This window comes from Acanthaster planci, linkage group LG05, assembly GCF_054643075.1.
Source record: "Acanthaster planci isolate LZ-2023a linkage group LG05, COTS_SCS, whole genome shotgun sequence".
Lineage (NCBI taxonomy): Eukaryota > Metazoa > Echinodermata > Asteroidea > Valvatida > Acanthasteridae > Acanthaster > Acanthaster planci.
The window spans coordinates 1,051,191-1,067,875 of record NC_141781.1 but is presented as its reverse complement, the minus strand read 5'-3'; the positions used below and the strand labels follow the sequence as shown (position 1 = coordinate 1,067,875).

Here is a 16,685-nt window from a genome sequence, read left to right as displayed (position 1 = left end):
TGTGCTTTCATTTCTACAGTCTTAATGGTGTCAATAATCACGGCCTCCCCTTCAAGGGGGGGGGGACGAAGGAAGTAAAAAAGAGATAAACTATTAATTTGCTGAAAATGAATCAGAATGTACCTCCGTTACTGGTTTACCATTTTATGGCTCATGAGTGCTCCTCCACTGACACTTCTTGGCGGCGTCCATATTTGTAACCCGGTACATCAAAATCAGGAGTAAGTCCCAAATTGACTTCTTGAGATGTGTACATGGTCAGAAAGAGAATTTCGTAAGCTTTCAAATGGCACACATTACAAGTGTGTTGATGGTAACCTTTCATACATACACTTCCATAATATACAGAAACAAACACATCGATTTTTTTTCGACTTTTACCCACATCCTCACTTTACTCGGCCATTACGCAAACTCAGCCTCAGCAACTTATTTCTAATTACGATGCACCGGGTCACATTTGTCCCGAAATCTAAATGTAAGCCATTAAATACCCGTCAAAGTACGACATTGAAACAACCAAAATTTCACAAGGTCATCAACCCAGGGCGAACAAGTGTTCTTTCACAATACCATTTTCATCCTGGAGCAGCATCTTCAACCTAGGGCCCAAACTCCCATCATGGACTGGAACAGGGTACGTTGTGTTCAAACAAAATTCTGTGTCAGGGGTTAATCGGCTTTAGCCACACTCGTTGAACCCAAAAGATTCAATCATTCTAAAAAAGACGTCAACTGTAGTACGAGGTCACTCTCCACTAAGCTTGATACACGGTACGGTCAAAATAGCCTGACCTAGGTCGTGAGTCCTAGCCTGTATTCCAAAGATGACAGTGGACCTTATATATCGGAGTGGACAGTGCTGCTGTTCAGCTATTTATGGCGAGCCATTGTAGACCCTCCGCGCAGGCATTTTTTCGGTTAGTTCATGTCAAAGTGAACTAGGGAAATTTACATATGAAAAACGTTCCTGGCCTCTGCTCACAAGAAGCTTTATTTGAACAATTTAAAGCGATGGATAATATGATCATTGCAAGAGGAGACGTGAAATGATTGCGAAAGCCTGCATACCAACTCCTTATACAACGCACCTTCGTAAACCACAGACTAACACACAGAGATCAAGACACAACTTGAAGATCCAGTCATGTCCTCAGCAAATAGTATTGATCAAGAACTGAAGGATCTGGCCGAAAAATATGGGTTTATGCGCCCGGATCGAGGAGATTTGGATGATCCATCAATTCCGTGGAAGAACGACAAGCCAGATTATTGCAAGGCAGATTTGCTGTACTTCAAAGGAAAAACCATGAATCACAAGCCGGGGTCTCTCGAAATGATCGTCGAGAACTTGGTGAAAAAATGGGAGATGGAAGCGTCCCATCTCCCTGACTACACAACCTGGACCACCATCAACGCAGAGAAATTCAAGGCCCAGGCGAACGGACAGAAATTCTTCAGCGGTGAAGAGTCGTCAACAATCGGTAATTACAACTGGCTGCTGTCCGCTGCCTCGAAGGACTTATACGACAGCGAGCAACACTCATTTGAAAGTTCCCACGATGTTTTCCGAGAGGCTTTTCCTGATGGTTTTGCATGGGAGTTGTTGCAAGTCTTCTCCGGACCCCCAAAGGTCGTCTTTTCCTGGCGTCACTGGGCTAACTTTACCGGGAAGTACAAGGGCAGAGTGGGTGAAGGGCAACTGATTGAAATGCACGGCTTCGCTGTGGCTACAGTTGATGAGCAACTTCTCATCTGCCAGTTAGAAGTATACTACAAGCCAGATGAGTTCCTGAAGGCGATGGAAGGCAAGATACCACTCTCTAATCTGTCAAAAGGGAAGGAGATATTTGGTCCTGGATGTCCAATCCATCGTGAGAAGTAAAAGATGAATACTATATATTCGGCAACAGAGCCTGCAAACATTCAAACTAATTATTCCTGAAAGCATTATTCAAATGATCATAACCATCATTATAATAACGAAGTCGAGGTGAAGTGAGTTCATGCATCATTTTGATATACTTACATGTACTGAGTTTCGCTATCGATATCTTCTTGCTATAGATGCAGGTTCTCAGATATTTTGTGTAGTTGGATATGTTGAAACATTATTACCGTAGGAATGCCCGTTATCAATGTGGACATAGGCTATAACTTATAATGAATTGACTAATAATTTAACCAATAATCATTCCGTGTAAAAACAAACGTACAGACGTCTTTGATCACCAACTGGCAAACACATGCAGGAGGAGTCATCTTGTTAATTTCAATTTTGGATACGACAAACGAGTGGTACACTCTTACAGCAAATGTTAATTCATGTGATTGTGAATTCAGCACACCACATCGACTAGAGGGGGATTCTTACCTAGGTCAAAGGTGCAACGGGGGTTAATTAATAGTATCGCGCTCATACGCGACTTGTAGAGATACTGAATGACTTCAAGTGTAACGAAGAACATTAAAGTAGGGATGATCTCGCAACAATTACAATAGATGGTGTTTAATTCAATTACACAGATAACGTTTCAACTGTATGATATGACATAAGTTATATGGTTTGCAAAATGTTTCCTACTGGTTATTTTTTCAGTGAAGTAACTAAAGTCTTTTTTTTCCTTTAGAATAAAATACAAGTAATTTGATTTTTGCCCCTGTCACTGAGGATTTATGTAATATCTTTATGGTCTCGGAGTTTTTTGTTCTAAAGAAAAGGATATTGAAGTTTTTTCTTCACTTTGGTGAAACACAAAACAATTATAAAACCAAATTGCCGTGATCAAATGTTAAAATTAAAAATACACCCACCAAATCAGGAAGGAAAATTCCGTTGTTAGCTGAGACCGATTTCGAATGTTGCAAAGCACCCTGAGCTTTCTCAAAGTCTTCTACTTTGCGACCAAATTGATACCGCCATTACTTTGGTGGCGCACTAATTAAACCGAGTTCTTGGCAGCAATGTTTTAATCTGATTCAAAGAATTCCTACTGTGTAAAATATTATTTAAAAAGACGAATGGAAAAATCATTCTTCCTAAAATCTGTTCTGCGTATAGCCTATTATGTTACAAGCATGCACTTGTAACATGCACCTGTTTATTCAATTTATCTTTTAAAATTCCACCCGCGTTTGTCATTCGAGGTCGTGAGTTACTGGCCCGACTCATCCAGAGGTCACCCAGGCTCACAGTTATAGACTTCTTCCCCATACTGTCATTCAGCTATCGATGACCATCGATGACCCTTCGTGCAAGTGGTGTCCAGGGCAATTGGGGGTGCACACATTTGTTCCAAGGGGGCGCCACACGAAAAATAATAAGCTGTTGCTGCATTCTAACGGAAATTATTCAAAGATTTCAAACCACATGGGAAAGAAGGGCGCACCTGGGTTTGCACGGGCATGAGGGAGGAGGGGGCACGCCCCCCCGTGTTCCTCAGTAGACGTTACGCCACTGCTCCGTGCACACATTTTTGTTCGGCTGGTACATCTCTAAGTGCGCTAGGAACATTTGCATGTGAAAAAAGTTCCTGGCCTCTGCTCACTTGGGGGTTTATTAGAATAATCCACCTAACGACGGATGACCATCGCAAGAAATCAAGTGAAATGATTGCGAAAGCCTGTAGAGAGACACAAGCTCCAGTCATGTCCTCAGCAAATAATTTTGATCAAGAGCTGAAGGAACTGGCCGAGAAATATATGACAACGCGGAAAACACTTTTCACACAATAACTGTCATTGTAAAAAAATGGGAGTAAAGTAAGTTCATACATCGTTTTGAAATTAAATTATTTGTACTGATTTTCAGTGTCAACTTCTTGTGGGTAGATGTAATTCCTTGGACATTCTATTTATTTGGATGTGTTGAAAATACTCCTCTCACCGACGTCGTATTTGTTTACCGAGTCGACTGTATTACTGTAGGCCTGTCAGTTCTTATGTGGGCATAGGCCATAACCAACACGACTTGACTAATAAACTAACAATCGTTCTGTGAAAGCGACTGTAAGTCAATTTTTGTAATTTTGATGGTTCTGGGTGAAGGCCTACACTCAGGGCAAAAGTTCATCTATATGATTGTGAATTCAGTACTTCAGACACCGGCCAAGTCGGGATTCGAAACTGGATTCGAATGAGGCAAAGAGGGGTGAATACTTCCATGCTATTTGTCAAGAGACTCGATGGCTTAGGAGTAAGCCTGAAATAAATAGTACTTACCACCTTTTGCGGCTTAAAATTATGAAACAAGGCTGGAATTTATTACAATGATATCATTCCAAATATAAAATAGAATGCAAGTTACTCATGGGTTGCAAATCATTTCCCAACTTTTTTTAGAAAACAACTAAAAGATGTCTTTATACGTTTTCATGTAAAATAATTGGAAATTTTGCCACTTTCTGTGAAAAAATATGTGTTCCGTGAAAAAATATGAGTTGTGTATTTTGTTTGCTTTCACAGTTTTCTTTACTAAAAAAAGTTACAATTTTTCTCATTGTACTATAACACATGAATCCTCTCAAAAACGATTTATGAAGATTAAATTCTAAAATTAAACATACATGTATGTATTTAAAAATCCCAACGAATTCGAGGGGGCCATTTCAATTCCAGGCTTGGTCCGATATCTAATGTCGTACATAACTCGAACCTTTCTCAGTCAGTGACATCGTGAATGACACCACCGCACCGCCTTGGGTAGTGGCCCGTTTGCACGGAGTTTTCTGCAGCAATGTTTCAATTCGATTAACGGTCTAAATAATTGCTACTTTTACCATATCAAATATACAAACCGGAGAAATGGAAAATTAAACTTTATAAAATCTGTTCTTTGCATATTATATCACGCATTAAAAGCATGCGCTTGCAGCACCATTGTTTACTTAATTATTCCTCATTACTTGAAGCCCTACTCGTGTGGAACTATTTATACTTTGCTTGTTTTCCTTTCATCTGAAAAATTCATCTTTTAACATAAAAATGAGACATTTCCGAGAGGTAGGGGAAGAGAGATAAGGCAAATATGCGGCTCTACACCAAAACCTCGCCCAAACGTACAGGTTACATTTTGTGGAAAAGCGTGGGCCTATCGCATGTTTTCAATCTGCACAAAGTTTAATTCCCAGAGCCCTCATCCAAGTAAGAGCTACTTGTGAATGTCAAATCAGAGTTGGACCTGCCGATGACGTCACCAGCAGGATTCGAGCTGTTGCGGCTGTCACTGTGTTCGCTTGAGGTGATCACGTGGTCTTCATTGAAGACGCGCTTCTGGAGTTTGATGATATCTTTTTTCATTTCAGCAATGATTAGGAGTAGAAGCTCACTGGATCCTGAGTCTCCCTGAGAAAAAGATGAATTAATATGGAACATTCATGCCAAGCCTAACAGGGAGATGAGAATTACAAACAAGAAGAGAACGTTAGACAGACAGTTCAACGGACAGACAGATGGTGAGCCGTAGAGCAAGCGGAATGAGAAAAATCGTTGTTGCTTGACCGTCTAAACTTCATCAGTAAAAGGACAACATAACAGACAGACAGACAGACAGACAGACAGACAGACAGACAGACAGACAGGCAGACAGACAGACACACAGACAGACAGACACACAGACAGACAGACAGACAGACAGACAGACAGACAGACAGACAGACAGACAGACAGACAGATCAGTTTCCAAACTTCTTTTTACCTTATCTCCCTTTTGACCATGGGGGCCTGGGAATCCCTGAAGAAAATGTGACAATATTGGAAAAGTGAATAACTACACACGAGGTTATTCGTTATCTCTACCGACGTTTAAACTCCCATACTGCCGTAACTTTACTCAAGAGGAAATGAATAATTTTGGGTCATAATGATGAAGTACTTGCGCACTGAGGTTTTGGGTTAAGTGACAAAAATGGGAGTTTCTGGATGGCATTCCTTGCAAAGAATGTACAGGTACATGGAAACGTTGTTACATTCCCTTCCCACTGGAGGGCACTCGATCCGACTGCCTACCGCTCTTGATGAATGGATTTTCTACGACAAAATGCCCCTGCACGAAGTTTCCTGTTGCAAAGTTTTGAAAGTTGAATTTCCTACCCGAATTTGTAGCCTTGAACATTTTGTTTTATTCAAGGGGGAAAACATCAAACAGCGTAATCGAGTTCAGACTAACTTATTAGCATGGCACGTGCAACCAACATACCCTTGGTCCAGTAGCCCCTTTAGGCCCTTGTAATTGACTCAGTTCATCCACTGTCAGGTTCGCATCACCAATTGTCAGCTGTCCTGGTGGTCCAGGGGGTCCCATGGGTCCAATGCTTCCCTTCTCCCCAGTCAGTCCCCTGGATCCCATCAACCCCATCGGGCCAGGCTCTCCTGTATCACCCTTCTGTCCCTTAGGTCCTCTCAAACTCGATGCCACCCCGCCTCTTGTTCTGCCGTACACGCAGGATCCCTTCTCTCCTTTAGGTCCCGGTGGACCTTCGGGACCGGTCTGTCCCAAGTACCCTCTCGGTCCAACCGGGCCAGGCGGACCGGCGTCCCCCTTCGGACCAACATCTCCAAGGTCTCCCTTCGGTCCTTGTACCCCTGGTAATCCACGGGGACCAGGTGCTCCTGTAACTCCCGGCGGGCCGTGGGTGCCGGCTACTCCCTTGGGTCCTGGCTCTCCCTTACCACCCGGCACACCTGGCAGGCCCGGTGATCCGGCGGGGCCGGGAAGGCCTATACCAGGTTCTCCCTTGTCTCCCTTAACACGCTGGAGGGTTGTCTGTTGGTTGTCGTTATAATTGAGTAGTACGTCGCTGGATAGGGCTGGAGGCTGGGGTATTCTGCTCTCTAGGATACCTATCTGTGTGTATAATAACACCAAAAATGGTGAAATTACTTTTCCATCGACATCTCTATCTGAAGGGGCAAAAGAATTAACTCTCCGATATTCCCTCTTAAAATCAACTCAGAATTACTTCTGCGCACTCCAATCCACGGCTATGCACAATCGAATGGTCCCATCCATACACAAGCCCATTCTCGTCCTCAGTTAGCCCCACCCAAAACAACGCCTCTCCAAGTAGCAACAAGAAAACAAAAATGCAAAGCTTCGCGTCTGAATTTTATTCCCTCATTCTGTCTACTTGGAGAAGTTTGTTTCTTTTCCCCTTCAATTCATACATTCAATCAATGTTCGCGTCATCCTCATCTTTTAACCTCTACATACTATACCAGATTCCTGGCTTTGTTGGCCATCTTTCTGCTAGTGTTCTCCAGTTTTCTTCCATGTCTTACCTTTGACTCCACCTTCACAATGGCTTCTTTGAACATCTGAAGTTGCGAGCAGCTGGTGTGACAGCGCCCTCCCTCATAAAAATCGCCAGCTCCCAAATCTCTCTTGTGACCTGACAAAATCCGAACAATGATTGGTTTAGAAGAAATGAAAAAACCGGATCTGTACAGAATTTTTTTCAGACGCACAATGCCTTTCAAACAATTGAAACCCAACTAATTCACCACCATCCCAGACCAAGACTAACATCAATGAACCACTTTAAAAGCCAATTTTTTAAGTCTCAGTTATCTCGTGTTAAACATCTTCAGTAGCAGTAACTTTGTCTCTTTAAAATCGTGGTAAATTTAGTGATTAATTTCGAAAATAGCCCTTTCCATCAAGAACAATATAATATTTTACAGCAAAAACGAAAATGACTCACACTTTGCTTTTTGCCGCCACGTTGAAAACGCACCCGTTTGCTCATTAACAGTACTTTCAATTATTTTAATTTAACACAATGGAAGTAATTTAATTAAATTATACACAAACAATCATCTGACGCCGAGGGCGTAGCCTTGTTTTATATTCCATTTTAGGCATTGAAAGGACACTGGTCCGAAAAAACTATACTTCGGTGACGATTTGAAGGTAAATGTTTTATTTTAATAGACCAACATTTAAATCTTGCGATTCTAAGCTTATAGCATTGTGTAACTCTATTCACTAAATACCTCGCCACATGGAAACATGGCCAATTTAAGTTAAAAGAGTTGAACCGGGGAAATTCAAATTTACTGTCCATCGGTTACAGGGATCAAATGAGGACATGTTGAACAAGGACGCGTGAAGAAGCTTAGCGATGAACGTGGCAAACATGACGACCATATCGACCGAATCATGTTTGCAATGTGTCCGAGATACGAAACTGTTTCAAAATTTCAAGCCACAATTTAAGAGCTAGGAAAACAAATCGACCTACATGTGCTTTATAACGTTTGGAATCAATGGACAGAAGAGAAAGCTATGGTCGCGTGCGAATGGGAAGGTTCTGGATAATTGGCAGGAAAGTTGACATGATATTGTATTTCCAAAGGAAAAAAATACCCAGTGGAAGATGCATCAGTTTAAAAGTACATTTTGGGGAAGGTATGTGAAATTGAAATTATGAAAAGAAATATCAATATATAGTTATCCTTCCTGTTGTTTTCCCTCTTTTCAAGAGCAAGTTAAGATCCCATTCACCACTATATTACCTGTACTGTTTGTACCCTCCTGGAATACACATGATTTAGAGTCTGCATCTAACCGGTAACCATGACGACATGAACAAAAATAACTGCCGTCTGTGTTGTTACAAAAGTGGAGACAGCCGCCATTACTGATGCTGCACTCGTTGATATCTGTAGTGAGAGGAAAAAGAAAGGGGCAGATCAAGGAATTTTGCCTGCTTAGGAGTTTGACTTAGGAGTTTTTCTCAGTACTCTGATATTTATCAGTTTTGGCACCAGAATCAATCCCAAGTAAAGAAGTATTTCAGTTAAAATTTGTGGTTACAATGACGATGTTAATTAATGATTATAAAGATTACGCTGGTGATGAAGGTGAAGATGGCTTGGTAATAGGAAGTGTAGCAGGTGTCGTGTGTCGTGTGGTGATGCTGATGGTTAAGACGTTGGTGTTATGGATTTATTTTATGGTAAAGTGTGCGTCGACCGTAGAACGGTGATAACTCAAGACGAGAGTGATCATAATTATAATGACAGCCTTCATCTTGAACAATATCGATAATGACGACAATGGTAATCTTTCCTCACCTTGGCAATATGGATGCTCCCTTACTCGATACTTTTCCTTATTCATCTCGTATCCAGGGTAACATGTGCAGTGGGCTTGTCCAAAATAATCTTCACATTGCTGTTCGCAAGGAGAATCTGCACACACAGCCCTGTCTGCTGTCAAAAATAGAATTTAAAACAATAAAAAAAATCTTGACAGTGAATATCTGCATCGTTTGCATCTTTTTGTGTCAGAGAAGGTGTTAAGGGTCCCGTGAGCAGAAATAAAATACATGTATCGCGCCAAATCAAATAGATTTCAATGCGACAGGGAACTCTTGATTTCGCGCCATTTTTCCAAAACTAATTCTGTCTCTGTACTTACCAATGGAAACGCAGCGACCATCTGCAAATTGGTACCCGGCGCAACAGGTCTTCCTAAAAGGTTGAAGCAGAAGCAGATTTAGTTTTGCTCGTTAAAATAGTTTTGCTTTAAGGGGGGGGTTCAATAATTGTAATCGGTTTACAAGAGCGTTATTTCATATCAGCGGGTTCTGACAAGATTGACATTGTGCAGCTGTGCTCTATGTAATAACTACTCAGGAAGGTAAAAACAGATTAAAAAAAGCTCATCAATAGCCAACTTTAATAAAGCAACCACAGCGAGGTGTTTCGGGAGATACTGTTTCCAAACAGCGGGACTATTTTTTTTCCGACATAACAAGGGGCTCCAGCACTATGAATGATTTAAAGACATTGATTGATTGGGCAGATTCTGAGGAAACGGAAAAGACGAAGGAGCTCTCCCTTCGTACTCTCGAGGGGACTGCAACCGTACGTTTAGCCTGTTTCCAGTTTTCTTACTACCGGTCTCCTAATGCATATGGTAAGTCTTATACCAGCGCCTCGTATCAAATGCACACATACTAAGCCTAACAAGTTAGAAACCAGTCGGGAGCAACATGTATGATGTTTGGCATTTTGATTTTGCCTGGTAATCTACCTTTATTAGGTAAATATTTTCTCGGCTGTGACAGCTATATACAAAAGTTGCCCTAACATGTTCTAGAATCCGGTGTCATCTCTGTATCAGTTTTACCTCATTTGTGTGTTTCTAATTAACTTTTTGGCTTAACTAATATGTGTTTTGTGACGGGACAACCATTTGCATAGGGTATAGGACCAATTAGCTATTGAATGTAACTAACCACTTCAGTAATTGGGATTAACACCTGTGTAAAGAGTGCAAAACATGATGCTGAGCAATGAGTCTTGATGTCGGAAATAAACGGGCCAGATTATTGGTGGGAACCTACAGCTAATAATCCAAATGTTTCAACATACTTGGTGCATCTTCCGACGCTACCGTCCCACTTGCGACACTCGTAAGAAGAAATAAGCATCTTTGATGGTGGGCACTCCAACCTGAAAACGAAGACCGTATCAAGGAAAATTGATGAGTTAATCAATAAAAAATATTTGACTTAAAAGGCTTTCGTCATAACAGTTCCCGCTTCTCTTTGAAAACCGCGGTCACCGACTGTTGAAACCATTCAAGACACGTTTAAAACATTGTTCATTGGACAGAAGGTGGAAAATAAAACTCTTGGGCTTTTTTCGTTATTTATGACAGGAATGACCTGAAAAAAAATAGTTGCCAGAGTTGGGGCGCCACACCCCTCCCACCGCGAAGTGGATTCTCCTATTCAGTATTTAGACAAGAAAAAGAAAGAGCTACAGGGGTGAATAAAGGGATCAAACATATTCGACACCCCCTCCGTTCTCCAGAAAACCACGCCCCGAAAGCCCTGCCTTTTAGTCCCTCGTCGTGCCACAGGGAGCCTTATTGTAGTGTGTGGTGTTGTTCAAAGCTCTCATCGAGCAGATGACCTTTCGTTTATAATTGAGCTTTAACCACGACTGCTGCCCCAGCGGGAAAAGAGGCACATGTTCAATGTACATGTACATGTACCTTTCTACCCCTATACACTAGCCTCACACGTAGGGCTGTAGTGGCTCTCTTTTACAATCTGTCTCTTAAAAGAGAGCCACTGCAGCCCCCTACGTGTGGGGCTATCCCTACACCAGCACCAGTGGAGACTTTTTTTCAACAACACACCCACTTCAGATAAACTTCTAACCTTTTAACTACAATGCAGTGACTGCAATCATGGATGGCGGTAAGTAAAACCGGGTGAAGGTTATCTTGGGTTCATTTCCGGGACAATCTGAAGGCATTCGTGTTTATATATGAACTGGGGAGCTGGGGATCAGCAATATTTATCAAGTCATATAGGTCATGATTTTAAGCAGAATGATAGCTGAAGCTGGATTCAAAACACGAGAACAGTTTGGCTTACTTTCTTCTCTACACATCCTGATTTTAGTCTTGTCGTTATCCTGCGTTCAAAATAGTAATCAGCTATAGTTTAGGAAAAAAACCTGACTGTGGCATCTGATGGGACCGCGTCACATGACCGCAGTACATATCATGGATCATTATATAGTATCAAAATATCGTGGCCTGTAGTAATTGTTTAAACCTGAATGCAGTGATACACACGACACACAGAGGGCTCTCTGGGTACAGCCACTGTTTCTGCCTGACATATTCTGCTGTGAACATCAGCAATAACCTTGGTCGTGTTTGTATAAAGTGCAGTTCCTGTGACGTTTAGCAACTTCTTCATCTCATCCTCGTCAAAGGCCAAAACAACAAACAATATGTGACGAGTCAGCGAGCACGTCAGCACTGACAGGTGCTTAACGATCACTCACTATTTCTCTTTGAGCTATTAAACATCTTGTCCAACCCAAGACATGTCAATATACACAAACCCATGAGATCAGTAAACCGTTTTTTTTTTCATTTCTGAATGAACTCCTTGAATCTTTGAAAGGTGACGTTGTCACTCAACCCCTACCTAAATGGATGAATTCTTTCAGGTCGCGTCTGTTTTCTGATGACTATAAATTAGCAGCATGTAGCAATGTATAAGTGAATGTTGCTATTACTTATCGCAATTAATTAATTAACTTTATAAATTTTTATTATTTTTATTTATTGTATGGTCCTTTCATATATAGATGTTTTAATTGCTGATCTATATTTCTGTATTATTTTTTGTAAAGTCAACAGGATTGGAAAGGAAGGCCTCTAGGTCACAGTTAACTTTTTCTTTTCTTGACATTTGCTGATGGCTTACATTCTATAGTCCTTGCTCTTATTTAGGTATATAGGCCTACATGTCCCGTCTTTGTATTGTGTACATCTGATAAATTCCCGAATAAATAATACTAATAATAACAACTGCCACTGAGGTAATGCCTTAAACCGTGAATAATGAAATAGATTATGAATAGATGCTGTATTTTGTTTAAGTAAACGCCTACATGAATACTTGAACCGGAACACCGAAAGTTCGTAAGTTCATTGGTCACAAGTTTGTATTTTTAAGCCGGGGGGGCACCTTGAAAACAAATAGCCTTAGACTTGTCAGTGATCACAATTTCACGAGGTTAATTGAGGTCACGTCCAAAAAACACCAACTTAACCGCCAGAATGAAGGGCGAGTAATTTGGTTTCTCCATTCTCATGCGACTATTGAAATAAGCGCCGATGCGACGACCCACCACTGTTCATAAAAGTGGCAAAATGCCACAGTACAAAGCTTACCGGTAATACATTATAAACGACCTTTGGAGTAAGAAACGGCTTTTCAGCATCCTAATCAGGGGCCGCACGACCCCCGCCCCCTCTTCACCAAAAAAATCAAAACATAACTTTTAAAAAGAAAGAAAAACAGGGAGGGAGACGAATAAATAGAGGTCATACTGCCTGAAATGATTGCACCACAGAGAATCCAAAATACCCCAGACCCCATGCCGTAAAGGGCTTCAGGCTGCACGCTCGCAGGCGCCCCCTATTGGAAAATCCGGGATCACACCCCCCTCCCCTTTGGGAAAAATCCTGGATCTCCCCTGATAATGTGGGTTCGTGGGCAAAAGACGGAAGAATCCAAAATATCCCAGACCCCATGCCGTAAAGGGCTTCAGGCTACACGCTCGCAGGTATTTTAACATTGCTGCTTTCGTTCACGCCCCCATTGGAAAATCCGGGATCACGCCTCCCCCCCTTGGAAAAATCCTGGATCCGCCCCTGATTATGTGGGTTCGTGGGCAAAAGACGGAAGAAACTAGAAAACAGTCGAGCTCAACTGCGTGGTGTTAGTGCGTATAGGGAGAGTAAGGGATGTCTGTGGTTCGAATCCTACAGGGTATTTTTTGCCGTCTTTCACCTGTTTGAAAGCATCAATTTTGAAAAAGTCATTTAATTTACTGCCCAAATTTGAGCTTGGTGTTTGTTTTGTTTTAAATTAAGAAAAAGTTCACTTCAACATGTTAACGACTTCAGCCTCCTTATTAGCAGGGGAACCAATGTCATAGGCCTAATACAATAATAGGCCTACATTACTTTCACAGTCCGAATGCTTGCATGGACCTATAAAAGCCTCCTTTATTAATTAACGGTAGCGGGGTAGTTGGATCGGGTACAAAAAACCAAGCTTAAATGCTCACGAAGTGACAAATTGGCGGGGTTTCCTATGTATCTCTTATTAGACACAGCGAACCGCCTTAACTTTTACCCCCTTCCAAAAAAACTTTATATGCAGCTGCAGGCTCAGATCAGTTTATATTTTATCCTAGCTCGAAGGCTTACAAAGCTGAATAGGTTACTGGTAGCTAGCTCCCTTGGGAGATGGGTAATTCATATCTACATCAAGATTAACAAGCATACCTTCCACAAGGCAAGACGTTTATAAACATGGACTCGGAGCCTCTAAATTGGCTATAAATGGATTTGCCTGTTCAAGGTTTGCTCGTTCAACCTCCTTTCTCTGACAACTTTCGCATATGCAAAGACCAAGGCGCGAACTGGAAACTGGGTTGGGCTGTGCCAATCACGGCGCAGCTATAAACGTGAAATGAATTCTGTCATACTTGAACTTTTTGTACACGCGCGGAATACAAATATCACTGGTGTCTTATTAATTCCAAAGTTGACAGCAGTTTGTTAAGAACTGGTAGTCAATACATAGATTGATGACTTTTGGCTCTCCCCGGTTACCTAGGATTTACAACTGACACAGTGTGTGTATTATGTTCCTCGATGTACTTCACAGCTGTTAAAACTTCCAATTACGACTGGCGCACGCTGCAGCCTGACTTCTGAAGGCTACACGACACAACTCCCTAAGATCTAATTCTGGCGTTTAGTTGGCTTATGCAAAGTTCAGCATATAACTGCCCAGAATAGACGGCAGTCAAAATGGCAGTATGCTGGCCTACATTATTTGAGTTGCATGCATGCAACTCAAGAAAAATGGATGGGGCCCACTGTTGTTATTTGAATACTTCCACTGACCTAAGGCAACCCTTTGGAAGTGTCTACGCCCAGCCAGACGCACTTACCTTGTGAACTGACATGTACGAATGGATCTCATTTGTTTTAAATCATGTGGGACCCATTACAAAATAAGGGTAGCCCTGCCATCCACCATTAACAGACCAGTGTCACGTGCACTCGATTCCTTTGCTTTTAAATCGATTTTAAGTCTAGGAAACATATACTTACGGCATAAAATAAGGCTTTAAAATGTAGCGTAAACTGCAAATTTAATTACTTTGTCAAAATTTGGAGGGTATCTAATCGAACCAGTACTTTGAATTTTTCACTCACTTCAAATTCAATTCACTACAAAACTTACCCATCTACCGAAATACGTGTATTCAGTCCTGTGACGATCCCGACTGTTAAGAAACAAACCCAGATAGGCAAGAACTGCAAGAACATCAAGTTTTGCTTGAAGACACTCAAGACGTGAAGAGCAGTCATCTTGGTCCTCGTCGAAGCCAATGACATTTAGGGAGAGATAAGAGGAATGGAAAATTTCCTCAAAAACCGACAGGCTCGATAACTCAAATTTTCTTCGTTTGCTTAGCCAACCCAGAACATGTCCAGCAGCGTTACAAGTGACTGAACACTACGTGTGCACGATCAAACTTATGCTCACCAACCTCCGGAAGGAAGTTCAGGCCACGTGCTTACTGTTAAGACCCAACTGCTCGTGCAAATATAACCGGGGTTGCGAGTGAAATAGTCTTAACACGAATGCGGTGATGGTCCTGTGGTCTTACAAGAACACGTGCAAGAGTTGAGCAGCTCCAGTAACGAGCAGTTGCAACACGTACGGGGCTTTTTATAGGTCGAGTAAGATGCCACCTGTCAGATGGCTGGCCGTGTGTCTCGCCTTGCTGGCTCGGTACTGCTCGCTGTTGGGAGCCTGGGTTCTGACGGGGAGGGTTAGCCCCGGGTCAACCATGGTCAAGCACAAACCCCGGTTAGCGACGATCTTGTTATTAATTCAAGGATCCTCGTCGTGAGGACGAGGGGACGACAGGTGTCGCATTAGCCTGGAAGACGGGCGTGGAAGGCTTATGGAGGAAACCGACTAGTAGACGGCAGGGCACGGCCTCGCCTGCTGTGCATGTAAGGGAATATCCATGTAAATTTGCATAGGATATCGAGGGTATGTCTGTATTGCTGGGAGTCGCTTAGTGAATATTGGGTGGGGCGTGGCGATGTGACGGGAAGAGGGTACTAAAAAGAAGGATGGAAGAGTCGACGAAGATAGGACTAGATCAGAAAGACTGACTGAACACTTAGGGGAAAGTACGAGAATATCCCGTTTTTCTTCAGAACATCCCAGAAACATTGTGTCACGGTTTCAAAGAGTAAGACGACACCCATCCGCCCCTGTACCGGGCTAGCATGCTCCTCCCATCCAAAAAGGTAAGGATGTAATTAAAAGTGTTTTTCCAAGGCACATCAACCAAGGACCCAAGGCAACCCTTTTGACAGATGAGACAAAAATACCGCGGCAAACTAGGCAAAGATACATGTACTTAACTCATGATCTTACTGCCCAAATTCAGTGTCTTCTCTTTGCTATTTTTTTCTACGCCTAACGCGCTCTTGATTTCCATTCCGTACTACAGTGAATATCATTTTGCGCAGGTTGAATTCATTCAAATTGTAGGATTAGGCAAGGGATATTCCATGTTCATCCACCCACTAGTCCAACTGTCAGTTTAGCCTTCACTCAATGGATATAATGAATAGACCTATACTGATTCCTTTAATAATAAGACGTAGATTCAATGATACCAAATGATTTGTCCTTTGTGTAAACCCAAAACACGAAGCGGGGTGGGGTAGAATTTGGAGGGGGGAATTAGGTTGACAAAGTGAAATACATGAAGTGAAATCTGGTCTTATCGCATTTTCTTATCAGAAAAAAATGTTCATGATGGCGAAACTAAATATGAAGAATAATCAATTCATGCCCGAGTCTATGAACCTGTGTTTGCACCAGCGCCCCTCTAACGAGGTTTATATTTTTATATCTGAGTCGTAGATGTAATCGAGTACTTTTTCCTTGAAGGACAACTTGAATGTGTGAATTCCCTTGGAAATAATTTTGTCCTTTCCGCAAGCCATAAATGTCAGCTATTTCCAATGCCGAGCTCCTTCTCACTGCATTAAATTTCAGCGATTTAAGATCAGAAAAGCGGTGAAGGTTGCCACC

The 16,685-nt window shown here is 42.0% G+C and overlaps 2 protein-coding genes across 7 annotated transcripts; one reads left to right on the top strand and one right to left on the bottom strand.

The window, feature by feature from the left end:
* Positions 1-477: 477 nt before the first annotated feature.
* LOC110985850 (uncharacterized) lies at positions 478-2,651 on the top strand. The gene has a single exon (XM_087136615.1). The coding sequence runs from the start codon at positions 1,148-1,150 to the stop codon at positions 1,883-1,885; it is 738 nt and encodes a 245-aa protein (XP_086992741.1). The 5' UTR covers positions 478-1,147; the 3' UTR covers positions 1,886-2,651.
* A 1,583-nt stretch (positions 2,652-4,234) lies between these two features.
* LOC110985840 (uncharacterized) lies at positions 4,235-15,659 on the bottom strand. 6 transcript variants are annotated; one of them, XM_087136596.1, is made up of 10 exons: positions 15,111-15,659; positions 14,805-14,939; positions 10,381-10,461; positions 9,422-9,474; positions 9,076-9,213; positions 8,515-8,661; positions 7,216-7,388; positions 6,197-6,844; positions 5,696-5,731; positions 4,235-5,343 (listed from the first exon to the last, which is right to left on the bottom strand). In XM_087136596.1, the coding sequence occupies exons 2-10, from the start codon at positions 14,930-14,932 to the stop codon at positions 5,119-5,121; spliced, it is 1,629 nt and encodes a 542-aa protein (XP_086992722.1). In that variant the 5' UTR covers positions 14,933-14,939; positions 15,111-15,659; the 3' UTR covers positions 4,235-5,118. The 6 variants fall into 6 exon arrangements, with proteins under 6 accessions (XP_086992722.1, XP_086992721.1, XP_086992719.1 ...); XM_087136595.1 differs by having other exon boundaries at positions 15,115-15,659; XM_087136593.1 differs by having other exon boundaries at positions 14,805-15,658.
* Between the last annotated feature and the right edge of the window lie 1,026 nt (positions 15,660-16,685).

What these genes read in the sequence shown, in the direction of transcription:
- LOC110985850 (XM_087136615.1), top strand. Translation starts at nt 1,148, where the DNA reads ATGTCCTCAGCAAATAGTATTGATCAAGAACTGAAGGATCTGGCCGAA.
- LOC110985840 (XM_087136593.1), bottom strand. Translation starts at nt 14,959, where the DNA reads ATGTCATTGGCTTCGACGAGGACCAAGATGACTGCTCTTCACGTCTTG. An exon ending in TGGTCGCTGCGTTTCCATTG is followed by an intron (nt 9,214 to 9,421) that starts GTAAGTACAGAG and finishes TATTTTTGACAG; the next exon opens with CAGACAGGGCTGTGTGTGCA. An exon ending in CCAACAAAGCCAGGAATCTG is followed by an intron (nt 6,845 to 7,215) that starts GTATAGTATGTA and finishes TTATACACACAG; the next exon opens with ATAGGTATCCTAGAGAGCAG.